The 12,456-nt window shown below is 57.7% G+C and overlaps 1 protein-coding gene across 1 annotated transcript in view; it reads left to right on the forward strand.

The window, feature by feature from the left end:
• Positions 1–690: 690 nt before the first annotated feature.
• The window catches only part of ALDH4A1 (aldehyde dehydrogenase 4 family member A1), a 31,454-nt gene continuing 19,688 nt past the window's right edge, over positions 691–12,456 (forward strand). The window contains exons 1-8 of the mRNA XM_066563948.1: positions 691–800; positions 1,968–2,061; positions 2,313–2,405; positions 2,493–2,540; positions 3,519–3,674; positions 5,838–5,987; positions 6,067–6,141; positions 11,906–12,093. Of these exons, the coding sequence (XP_066420045.1) occupies positions 766–800; positions 1,968–2,061; positions 2,313–2,405; positions 2,493–2,540; positions 3,519–3,674; positions 5,838–5,987; positions 6,067–6,141; positions 11,906–12,093 (839 nt within the window). The 5' untranslated portion in view covers positions 691–765. The remainder of the gene's footprint in view (positions 801–1,967; positions 2,062–2,312; positions 2,406–2,492; positions 2,541–3,518; positions 3,675–5,837; positions 5,988–6,066; positions 6,142–11,905; positions 12,094–12,456) is intronic.

Genomic DNA, 12,456 nt, shown 5'->3' on the forward strand with positions numbered 1-12,456 from the left:
ACGGCTCCGCGTGTTCATTCTTGGGGTGGAAAACGCCTCTGAAGCAGAAGGATTTGGGTCTGGGGAGGGAGGGACCATCCTCATCACTGAAAATCCGCCCAGCCCAGGTGATTTGGGATCATAAAATAGCCCCAACTCCCCTCAAAATTAGGGTCCTTCAGCTGCAGCTCTTGAAACTTGCCTCTGCTTGGAAATTAAAGTACGCCCTGCACACCTCAGCCTCCTCCTGGCCCTGTGCCCCAGCCATGCCCCTCCTTTGGGTTAAAATCACCCATTTTTGGGTAATTCTCAGTTCCCAAAGGGATTCTCACTTGCTTTTCTCTTTCTCCCCGCCCAGGTCCTCTCGGGCGGCTCGGACCCGCCGCGCTCCGGGCGCAGTTCCAGCCGCTGCCTCTCCTCGGGCCGCTTTTGTTGTTGTTTTTTCCGAATTTCCCTTTTTTAAATGATTTTTGGCTCCTTCCCGCGCCCCGCCCCCTCCCACGTGCCGCGCGCGCCACCGCCCCCCGCTCCGGCCGCAACCATCCCCGCGCGGGGGGGGGACGCGACGCTGGGGACACCCCACGGGCACCCCGCGGGCAGGGGTGGGGGCAGGGCCAGCACCCTCACACACAGCGAGCGGCGGGCGCGGGGCTGCCCCTCCAGACCGCCGCACGCGGGGGTTTATTAATTTATTAATTAATCGATGGTTGCGTCTCCTCCCCGCCCCTCCCTCCCCCCGCGCGGTGGGTGGTGGCGGCCGCGGGCCGGGAGCGCGGCGGGGCCGGGATGTGGCGGCGGCTGCGGGCGCTGAGGGGCTGCGGGTGAGTGCGGGCTCCTTCCTTCCCTTCCCTTCCCTTCCCTTCCCTTCCCGCACCGTCCCCACGCGTGGGGCGGGCTCGGGCTCCGCTCGATCCGCGCTGCCGCTCTTGCATCGCCGGGAACTCTCCTGCTGCCAGCTGCGGGCACTGCCAGCCCTCAGTTCCCCTTGTTCCCCCCTCCTTCCTCCTTTTTCTGCCCTTGTTTCCCTCGTTTTTCCCCTTTGTTTTCTCCTTTCCCACCCGCCTTCCACAGTTTACCCCTTGTTTTCCCTTTTACCCTTGTTTTCACCTGTTTTCCGCTGCTTCCTCCTGGTTTTCCTCCTTTACCCCCCTTGCTTTCCCCCTTTTCTTCCCTGCCTTCCCCTTTTCTCCTTGTTTGCTCTTTTGTCTCCCCTTTTCCCCCTCGTTTGCCCCCTTTTCCCCCTCGTTTGCCCCCTTTTCCCCCTCGTTTGCCCCCTTTTCCCCCTCGTTTCCCCCCCTTTTCCCCCTCGTTTCCCCCCCTATTTCCCTCTCGTTTCCCCCCTTTTCCCTTCCTTTTCTCCCCTTTCCCCTTCGTTTTCCCCTCCTTTTTCTCCCATTTCCCCCTTTTCCCGGGCATTATCGCTGATCTGGGGTTCGTGGGGCTGGTCAGTGCCAAGGTCCGGTGATCCGGGGGCAGCTCAGGGTGCCCGTCCGGCTTTTGCCCCCTGGACTTTGCCAGGAGCCGGCGGAGCGCGGGGGTGTTGGAGCAGCCCGGGTCGATCCACAGCTCATTCCTTAAAATTCGATCCTGTGCCTCGTTCCTTAAAAATCCATCCTGTGCCTCGTTCCTTAAAAATCTGCCCTGTGCCTCGTTCCTTAAAAATGCCTTTCCCAGCGCTTTTTGCTGAGCGAGAGAAGCGGTGCTGGGCTGGGGGCGAGGGCCGAGGGCCGGGCTCGGCTCCCGGCTCTGGCATCCCCATCCAGTGGGAGGGATGGAGCAGGGGCTGGTTTGGGGGAGCAGCCCGGGACCGAGGTGTCCCCCGGGGATTGAGATGTCCCCGGGGCTGAGGTGTTCCCCGTGATTAAAGTGTCCCTCAGGATGGAGGTGTCCCCCGGGGATTGAGGTGTCCCCGGGGCTGAGGTGTCCCCCGGTGCTGGGGAAGGAGGGAATGGCAGAATTGCAGCGGTTCCTGTCCTGCCGTGTCACAGGCGGAGATGGCAGCACCGCCCGGCCATCCAGGTGACCAACGAGCCCATCCTGGAGTTCAAGCCGGGGAGCCCCGAGCGAGCGGCGCTCCAGAAGGTACCAGCGCCGGGATTTGGGGCTGGGAGGGCCCTGGGCTGTGCTGCAGGTGCTGCAGGGCACCCCAGGCTCTCCCTGGTGTGACAGCCCCATGCTGCCCAGCTCCTGCTCCTTCCCTGTGGGCACATCTGTGCCTCCTGTGGGCAGCCCATGCCCGCAGCCTGTTCCCAGTTCCCTCTGCCCTGGGAAGGGGGATGGAGGGCAGCTGGAGGGGCTGGGAGCTGCTCCCACCACGTTCTCCTCTCTGCCAGGCCCTGGCTGACCTGAAGGACAAGACCGAGGACATCCCGTGTGTCATCGGGGGGGAGGAGGTGTGGACCCCCACGGTGAGGTACCAGCTCTCGGTGAGTCAGGGGGCTCTCATTGGATGGGGGGTCCCTGCAGGAGGACCCTGGGACTGGTTCCTACAGAGCCTCTTCTTCTCTCCCCAGCCCTTTAACCATGCACACAAGGTGGCCAGGTACTGCTATGCCAGCAAGGTGAGTGCCCCTCTCTGTCCCCCCTCTTCCTGGCTGGTTTTTTGGGGAAGCAGCAGCACTTGGTTTAGCAAGTGCAATGCAATTTGTGAGCAGGGAGGCTCCAGGAGCATTTCCAAGCTCCAGGGATCCTGGAACAAACCCACCAGGAGCTGCAGACTCAGGGTTGTGATGGCACCACTGCTCTGTGCCTGGTGGGGAGTTACCCCTTGCTTTTCCCTGTGACCTGGTGGTGGGCAGTGTTGTTCTGTTTTTTTAAGATTTTCTAAGCCTTCTGATGTTGACATTCTTGTAGCAAACTTTCTCACACACTTCCTGTAAATAACTCATTGTTTTACATTCCTTTATAGAAGAAGAAAAAGTTGATAGACTGTTAGTCTGTCCAGTGTCATTAGAGAGGTGGCACTGTCACCCTCCAATCCACTGTCACTCTTAGAAAACTATAAATGTTAGAGTCAGAAAATAAACTTCCCTTTTTTCTTCACCTTGAGAACAGTGGTATGAGCTTGTGTTCTGTCACAGGCATCTTTTATGAAAAATCCTTTCCTTAAGATTTTTCCTCCTGAGAAGCTGAGAGGCCTCAGGAACAAAATGTACCCAATGGTTATCTGCTGCTGTGGAATGCAACAGGTGCATCTGGGATTGGTCTCATGTGGTTGTTTCTAATTAATGGCCAATCACAGCCCAGCTGGCTCAGACTCTCTGTCCGTGCCACAAACCTTTGTTATCATTCCTTTCTGTTCTTAGCTTAGCCAGCCTTCTGATGAAATCCTTTCTTCTATTCTTTTAGTATAGTTTTAATATAATATATATCATAAAATAATAAATCAAGCCTTCTAAAACATGGAGTCAGATCCTCGTCTCTTCCCTCATCCTCAAACCCCTGTGACACGGTCTCAGTGTTCTTTCATCCTATAACGACAGGGCAGGAGCCTGGAGAGGCTCCTCCTCCCTGCTGCCTTTTCCCCTTTGCCTCCACAGGAGCTCATTAACAAAGCCATTAACGCCGCCCTGGCAGCCAGGAAGGAGTGGGACCTGAAGCCTGTGCAGGACCGGGCTCAGATCTTCCTGAGGGCAGCTGACATGCTGAGCGGGCCGCGGAGAGCAGAAGTGCTGGCCAAGACCATGGTGGGGCAGGTAGGGATGGGCTTGGCTTGGAAAGCCAGGTGTCTGCTGAGGAAGGCAGGAGCCTCCCCTGAAATGGAAAATGTGAACCCCCTCCCACTCTGAATTGTTATAATTTTGAAATTAAGGGGCTCTCAGGCAAAGATATGGGAATAGGAATAACAGTTCTTTATTAGGAAAATTAAAAATACAAATGTAGTAGTACAAACAAAAAAAACCCAACAAACCCCAAAAAAAAACTATTGTCATAGTGAGAATCTGACCTGACACCCTGTGGGTCCGCCCCATCCCATGGGGGCTCAGCCCTCCTGCAGTGCCAGCTGTGGCTCTGCTGGAGCAGGGATCCTGCACAAGGGGGGAGTTTTCCTCTGCAGCTCCAGGGCTGCTGCAGATGGGCCTGGGCTCCCTCTGGCCATGCAGGGCAGCAGAAGCTGCTCCTCTGGCAATGCACTGGGCAAAGGCTGCCCTGGTGTCCCAAATCTCAGATTGTACCCAGGTAGGAATGCTCGGCTCCTCCCCTGGGTGCAGCATCTCCCCATGGGATGCTGGGATTGGATCAGCCCTGCAGGGACACTCAGTGGCCATGGACAGCAGAGATCTCCTGGAGGGAGGATTGGCTGTGGGAGAGATAAAGAAAACTGCCCCATGAGCAGAATATCCTGAATATCCCTCAGACCTCCCGTGGATGGGAGAGGGAGCTGGGAATGCTCCCCGTTCATCCCTGTGTCTCAGGTTGGAAATGGGTGTGTGTTTTCTGTTCCTATCTGTGGAGCAGTTACCTCCTGTTCCTTGGGCAGTTATCTGTGGGGTTTTGCCCCACTTCTAACAGATGGGAATAGAATACACAGCCCCATTTCCAGCCTAAGACAGGGGTGCTGCAGAAGCTGGGCTGAGCAGGAGGAGCAGGGCAGGAGGGGCTGCCAGGGTGGTTTTTGGCAGGGGGAATGGCTGGAGGTGCTCTGTGGGGGGATCCAGGCTGATCCTCACCCCTTGCTGCTCCTGGCAGCAGGATCAGCGTGAGGCTGTGCAGGAGGCCCCGTCCTTGGGAACTGAGCTTGGGAGGTGTCACCACATTTCTCATCACAGGGGAAATTCTCACCAAGAATATTTCTGGGTTTCACGTTCACAGGGAAAGCACAATTCTCACCAAGAATATTTCTGGGTTTCACGTTCTCTGAACCTCAGAGAAAGAAAAAAACAATTCTTATCATTTGCTGTGCCTGTGTTTGTGTAAAAGTAGAATGTAATATGGAGATTGTTCACCCACAGTGATGGTGGTTTGTTTCCTTGGCCTGTCAGGGCCAGGTGTGTGTGTGTGTGTGTTGGGACTGTTGGGTGACAGTCACGAGATTCTGTGCAGAGTTGAGTGCTTGGCAGATTCAGTTTAGATGTAATGTAATACAGTGTAATATAGTATAGATAATAAACTGTAATAAAGTAATTAATTAGGCTTCTGATATCAATGGAGTCAGATGCATCATTTCCTCTCCCTTGTCGGGGGGCATCCTGATTCCATAGAGGAGCACCCACAGCCAGCACTGCAGCATTGCTGCATTCCCTGTGTGCCCCATTGGTGCATCGCCCCGTGCCCCATTGCTGCATTCCCCATTGCTGCATTGCCCTGTGCCCCATTGCTGCATCCCCCCGTGCCCCATTGCTGCATCCCCCCGTGCCCCATTGCTGCATCCCCCCGTGCCCCATTGCTGCATCCCCCCGTGCCCCATTGCTGCATCGCCCCGTGCCCCATTGCTGCATCCCCCCGTGCCCCATTGCTGCATCGCCCCGTGCCCCATTGCTGCATCGCCCCGTGCCCCATTGCTGCATTGCCCCGTGCCCCATTGCTGCATTCCCCGTGCCCCATTGCTGCATCCCCCGTGCCCCCTTGCTGCATTCCCTGTGTGTCATTAGTGCATTCCTGCATGGGCCATTGCTGCATTCCCCCATGCCCCATTGCTGCATCCCCCATGCACCATTGCTGCATTCCCCACACCCCACTGTTGCATTCCCCATGCACCATTGCTGCATCCCCTGTGCACCCATTCCCCCATGCTCCATTGCTGCATTGCCCCATTGCTGCATTCCCCCGTGCACCACTGCCCCATGCTCCATTGCTGCATTGCCCCATTGCTGCATTGCCCCATGCACTGTTGCTGCATCCCCTCCCTGTCCCTGCAGGCCAAGACCGTGATCCAGGCCGAGATCGACGCCGCTGCCGAGCTCATCGACTTCTTCCGCTTCAACGCCAAGTACGCGCTGGAGCTGGAGCAGAGCCAGCCCCTGAGCGTGGACATCAGCACCAACTCCATGGTCTACCGGGGGCTGGAGGTGAGCTGGGCCCCTGCCCCGCGGGGTCACCCTGGGGGACAGCAGGGTCCCCATGTCCCTGTTCCCTGTGTCCCCGCAGGGCTTCGTGGCTGCCGTGTCCCCCTTCAACTTCACGGCCATCGGGGGCAACCTGGCGGGGGCTCCGGCGCTGATGGTGAGTGCAGGGGGACAGGGGGAGGGGACAGGGGACAGGAAATGGGGGCAGGGGGACGGGAAATGGGGGCAGGGTCACAGGATGGGGGGACAGGACAGGGGGGCAGGGTGGCAGGACACAGGGACAGGGCATAGGGAAAGAGCAGGGGGAAGAACAGGGGGCAGGGGGACAAGGGGACAGGGCAAGGGGGCAGGGTGACAGGAGAGGGGGACAGGGCAGGGGGATGAGGGGACAGGACAGGATCACAGGACAGGGGGGCAGGGGGATGGGATAGGGGGGCAGGGGGACAAGGGAACAGGGCAAGGGGGCAGGGGGATGGGACAGGGGGGCAGGACAAGGGAACAGGACAGGGTTGCAGGATGGGGGGACAGGACAAGGGGACAGGGTGGCAGACAGGACAGGGAGCAGGACACAGAGGGACAAGGGGGCAGGGGGACAGGACATGGGGTAGGGATACAGGGCAGGGTCACAGTACAGGGCCACAGGATGGGGGGGCAGGGTGGCAGGACACAGGGACAGGGCAGGGGGACACAGGGACAGGGCAGGGGGACACGGGGACAGGGCAGGGTGTCAGGACACAGGGACAGGGCAGGGGGACAAGGGGACAGGGCAGGGGACAGGACAGTCCAAGGAAAGGCTGGGGTGGGCAGGGGGGGAGCTGAGCCCCCCTGGGGCTGTTGCACAGACACTCCTGGGGCTGTTGGAGCCCTTGACCCCATCAGCATTTAGGCTTTAATTAAACACCCCAGGGTCTGGATTTCCAGTGTGATGGGAGAAGTGCTGGAAAAGCACAGATTCCCCAAACCTGCCTTGGGGTTTTTGTTGTGTCTTTTCCTTCCCAGGCTGGGTTTGGGATCTGGGAATGAACACAGCAGGGTTTGATTTCCTACCTGGGCTTGGAGTGCTGTCGGGACATGACAGTGGAACCAGTTTGTAGCTGCTCACATTCCTCTGGGATGACACTTTGTGGGTGCAGTGGGTGTGTTAGGGCCAAGGGCAGGACATGGCTCTGCCATTTAGCACTGACAGGTAGGAGAGCCCAGAAAGTCTGAAAAAATATATTAAAAAAAAAGGTACTGGTAAAAAGCATTTCTGCACATTCCCCTTTGTGTCCCAGCCCATGGAGCACAGGAGCTCCTGCCTCTGCAGGGTGGATTTTGGGGAAAGACTGTAATAACCTGGTGAATTTGGGCCAGGAATAATTAATTTATTGTTGTACTGGGATAGAAAAAAAACCAACAACAAATTGTCCTCAGCTCTTTGCTAATCAGGCTCAGATTTCCTGCTGGCCCCTAAGAGGCTGGGGAGTTTTTAATTTGGGAACATCACATTTAAAGCCACATTTGAGTCAAGCATTTGAACCTGTCACTGGGGCAGGACTGGGGGGGACAAGGAAAGAGTGAAGCCACTGTGGAGCTGGGAGGATTTCTGGGGAGAGAGGTGCCCAGGACCCCAGGGACACCCTTGGCTTTGGGGGATCTGGGGATGAGCTCATCCCAGAGCGGGTGAGCCCTGCTGGGATGGGACAAACCCCTGCTGGCAGCTCTGAGTGACAGCTGGGGACATCCCATGGCAGTGAGTTGCCCTGGGATGCTGCAGGGGGCTGGGATCTCTGCCCTGGGCTGGGGGCAGGACAGGACAGCAGCAGTGCCTGGGGAATCAGCAGCAGGGGACACCTGGAATTCCAGTCAGGGGAAAACGCTGCTTAATGGGGGAATGGTAATTACAACCCCAGTGAAAACACTGCTTAATGGGGGAATGGTAATTACAACCCCAGTGAAAACACTGCTTAATAGGGGAATGGTAATTAGAGCCCCAGAGTTTCTGTCCCCACGGGGGGTTGGACACTGGAGAGGTGCATGCAGTCAGTGCTGGCAATGGGATTTCCTTGGGATCAGAGCAGGCCAGGCTGCTGGGAATGCTGGGCCCAGCCTGGCCTGGATTTCCCAGCTGCTGCAGCTTCTGCAGGGCTCTGGCAGTGTTGGGAGTGGGGGACTGGGGAGCCCAGGGGCAGCTGTGCCCAGGGGAGAGCTGTGCCCAGGGAAGGAGCTGTGCCCATGGAAGGAGGAGCTGTACCCAGGGGAGAGCTGTTCCCATGGAAGGAGCTGTTCCCATGGAAGGAGCTGTTCCCATGGAAGGAGCTGTGCCCATGGAAGGAGCTGTGCCCAGGAAAGAGGTGTGCCCACGGGGGAGCTGTGCCCATGGAAGGAGCTGTGCCCAGGGAAGGAGGAGCTGTGCCCAGGGGAGAGCTGTGCCCAGGGGAGAGCTGTGCCCATGGAAGGAGCTGTGCCCACGGGGGAGCTGTGCCCATAGAAGGAGGAGCTGTGCCCACAGAAGGTGGAGCTGTGCCCATGGAAGGAGCTGTGCCCATGGAAGGAGGAGCTGTGCCCAGGGAAGGAGCTGTGCCCATGGAAGGAGGAGCTGTGCCCAGGGAAGGAGCTGTGCCCATGGAAGAAGGAGCTGTACCCATGGAAGGAGCTGTGCCCAGGGAAGGAGCTGTGCCGATGGAAGGAGGAGCTGTGCCCAGGGGAGAGCTGTGCCGATGGAAGGAGGAGCTGTGCCCAGGGAAGGAGCTGTGCCCATGGAAGGAGCTGTGCCCAGGGAGGAGCTGTGCCCAGGGAAGGAGCTGTGCCCTGGGAAGGAGCTGTGCCCATGGAAGGAGCTGTGCCCAGGGAAGGAGCTGTGCCAATGGAAGGAGCTGTGCCAGTGGAAGGAGGAGCTGTGCCCATGGAAGGAGGAGCTGTGCCCAGGAAGGAGCTGTGCCCATGGAAGGAGCTGTGCCCATGGAAGGAGCTGTGCCCTGGGAAGGAGCTGTGCCCAGGGAAGGAGCTGTGCCCAGGAAGGAGCTGTGCCCAGGAAGGAGCTGTGCCCATGGAAGGAGGAGCTGTGCCCAGGGAAGGAGCTGTGCCCAGGGAAGGAGGAGCTGTGCCCAGGGAAGGAGGAGCTGTGCCCAGGGAAGGAGCTGTGCCCATAGAAGGAGGAGCTGTGCCCAGGGAAGGAGCTGTGCCCAGGGAAGGAGGAGCTGTGCCCATGGAAGGAGCTGTGCCCAGGGAAGGAGCTGTGCCCAGGGAAGGAGCTGTGCCCATGGAAGAAGGAGCTGTGCCCAGGGAAGGAGCTGTGCCCTGGGAAGGAGCTGTGCCCATGGAAGAAGGAGCTGTACCAATGGAAGGAGCTGTGCCCAGGGAAGGAGGAGCTGTGCCCAGGGAAGGAGGAGCTGTGCCCAGGGAAGGAGGAGCTGTGCCCAGGGGAGTTTTTCCTGCACAGCAAATCCCTGGGAGCTGGAGTCAGGAGTCCAAAGCTGTGACCGTGTCACGGGGGTTTGAGGATGAGGGAAGAGATGAGGATCTGAGTCCATGTTTCAGAAGGCTGATTTATTATTTTATGATATATATTATATTTAAACTATACTAAAAGAAGAAAGGATTTCATCAGAAGCCCAGCTAAGAATAGAAAAAGAAAGAATGATAACAAAAGCTTGTGGCTCAGAGAGTCTGAGCCAGCTGAGTGTGATTGGCCATTAATTAGAAACAACCACATGAGCCCAATCCCAGATGCACCTGTTGCATTCCACAGCAGCAGATAACCATTGGTTACATTTTGTTCCTGAGGCCTCTCAGCTCCTCAGGAGGAGAAATCCTAAGGAAAGGATTTTTCAGAAAAGATGTGTGTGACACAAAGCTCCTGTTCCGGGCTGTGACCCCGTGCAGGGGAGGCTGAGCTGTGGGACAGGGGACAGGGACACGGGGCGGTCACAGGGAGCCCGTGGGGCCCAGGGCTGGGGTGGCACAGGGCCAAGGGGGCGTCACCAGGGGAGTTCTCCAGCCCCTGGCGCTGTTGGTGCCTGGTTAATCCAGCAGGAGCTTTGGTTTCACTGCCCTGCTGGCCCTGCCTGGGCTGGTGGCAGTGCTGGGGACATTCCCGTGTCCTGAGGCAGGAAGCAGGGCCTGGTTTCCAGCTCCTCTTGGGGAAGGCAGAGCTCAGCCCTGGAAGGGAGGGTGGGGAAGGCTGGCACAGCCACCTGGTGAGAGAAAAGGGGAGGATTTGTGCCCTCAGCTGAGCAGGGCACACCCAGCCCTGCCCAAACAGTGCTGGGGTGAGGGTGGTGCTGCCACCCTGGAAATGAAACTGGAGATGATTTTAGTGAAAGAGCAGATCTTTATTTGAAGGCCTTCAGGGGCAGTGATGGAAAGATGTCCACAAAAGCCCACCCCACAGGGATGAGGACATTTTTACAGGATTTAGGAAATCAGCATCATTGATAAAAAGCACCAATTAGGAGGATAAGTGGTGATGCAGTCCCCCCCCGGTCTGGAGCACTCCTCAGCACTGGCTGTGCTCTGCCCATGAAATAATATCATATTTATATATAAACATAAGAATATCCCAAGAGTTGTTCTCACCTTTGGTTCCCTGGAAGAACCAACACAGCACTGGGGCCTTGTACCCCTGGGGCTTGGAGTTTGGGGATTTTTGTCTTTCTGCCTCAGGAAAGGCCATGGAAAAGTATTGGGAAATGCAGTCACTAATCCAGCAGGCTACAGAGCCACACATGAGTGTGGAGAATATATGGAATAATATAGGGAATATATGGAATAATAGGGAACACAGAAAAGAAATAAAGGCTGTGTGTCCATGAAATATCCCAAGAGTTGTTCCCACCTTTGGTTCCCAGGCAGAGCCAAGGAAGAACCAACTCCACTGGCTTGGAGTTTTGGGATTTTTGTCTTTCTGCCTCAGGAAAGGCCATGGAAAAGTACTGGGAAATGCAGTCACTAATCCAACAGGCAACAGAGCTACACATCAGTGTGGAGAGTATATGGAATAATAGGGAACACAGAAAAGAAATAAAGGCTGTGTGTCCATGAAATATCCCAAGAGTTGTTCCCACCTTTGGTTCCCTGGAAGAGCCAAGACAGCCCTGGGGCCTTGTACCCCTGAGGCTTGGGGAAAGGCTGTGGAAAAGTACTGGGAAATGTCACTAATCCAACAGAGCCACACGTGTGTGGGGAATATATGGAATAATATAGGGAATATATGGAATAATAGGGAACACAGAAATAAAGGCTGTGTGTCCCCGAGGTGCCACCTCTCTGGGACAGCTTCCAGGGAGTTCAGCTGTCCCTGCTGAGGTGTTTGTGGTGTGTCCCCAGTGACACGGCCCTGTGAGGTGTTCTGTGTGTCCCCAGTGACACTGCCCTGCTGTGACAGGGCCCTGTGAGGTGTTTGTGGTGTGTCCCCAGTGACACGGCCCTGTGAGGTGTTCTGTGTGTCCCCAGTGACACGGCCCTGCTGTGACATGGCCCTGTGAGGTGTTGTGTGTGTCCCCAGTGACACGGCCCTGCTGTGACATGGCCCTGTGAGGTGTTGTGTGTGTCCCCAGTGACACAGCCCTGCTGTGACATGGTCCTGTGAGGTGTTTTGTCCCCAGTGACACGGCCCTGTGAGGTGTTTGTGCTGTGTCCCCAGTGACATGGCCCTGCTGTGACACGGCCCTGTGAGGTGTTGTGTCCCCAGGGGAACGTGGTGCTCTGGAAGCCCAGTGACACGGCCCTGTGAGGTGTTGTGTGTGTCCCCAGTGACACAGCCCTGTGAGGTGTTTGTGCTGTGTCCCCAGTGACACGACCCTGTGAGGTGTTGTGTGTGTGTCCCCAGGGGAACGTGGTGCTCTGGAAGCCCAGTGACACGGCCCTGTGAGGTGTTTGTGGTGTGTCCCCAGTGACACAGCCCTGCTGTGACACGGCCCTGTGAGGTGTTTTGTCCCCAGGGGAATGTGGTGCTCTGGAAGCCCAGTGACACGGCCCTGCTCTCCAGCTACGCCGTCTACAGGATCCTGCTGGAGGCGGGGCTGCCGCCCAACGTGGTGCAGTTCGTGCCCTCGGACGGCCCCGAGTTTGGGGACACTGTCACCAGCTCCGAGCACTTCTGTGGCCTCAACTTCACCGGCAGCGTGCCGTAGGTTGGGGACAGGGAGGGGCTGGGGGCTCCAATGGGGACAGGAGGGACAGGGAGGGGCTGGGGGCTCCAATGGGAACTGAGGACAGGGAGGGGCTGGGGGCTCCAATGGGAACTGAGGACAGGGAGGGGCTGGGGGCTCCCTGAGGGCAGGGAGGGGCTGGGGCCTCTCTGGGGACAGGGGGACAGGGAGGGGTGGGGGGCTCCTCTGGGAACTGGGGGGACAGGGCAGGGCTGGGGGCTCCAATGGGAACTGAGGACAGGGAGGGGTTGGGGGCTCCAATGGGAACTGAGGACAGGGAGGGGTTGGGGGCTCCAATGGGGACAGGGGGACAGGGAGGGGTTGGGGGCTCCAATGGGGAC

The sequence above is a fragment of the Molothrus aeneus genome, chromosome 21 (genome assembly GCF_037042795.1).
Source record: "Molothrus aeneus isolate 106 chromosome 21, BPBGC_Maene_1.0, whole genome shotgun sequence".
Taxonomy (NCBI): Eukaryota; Metazoa; Chordata; class Aves; order Passeriformes; family Icteridae; genus Molothrus; species Molothrus aeneus.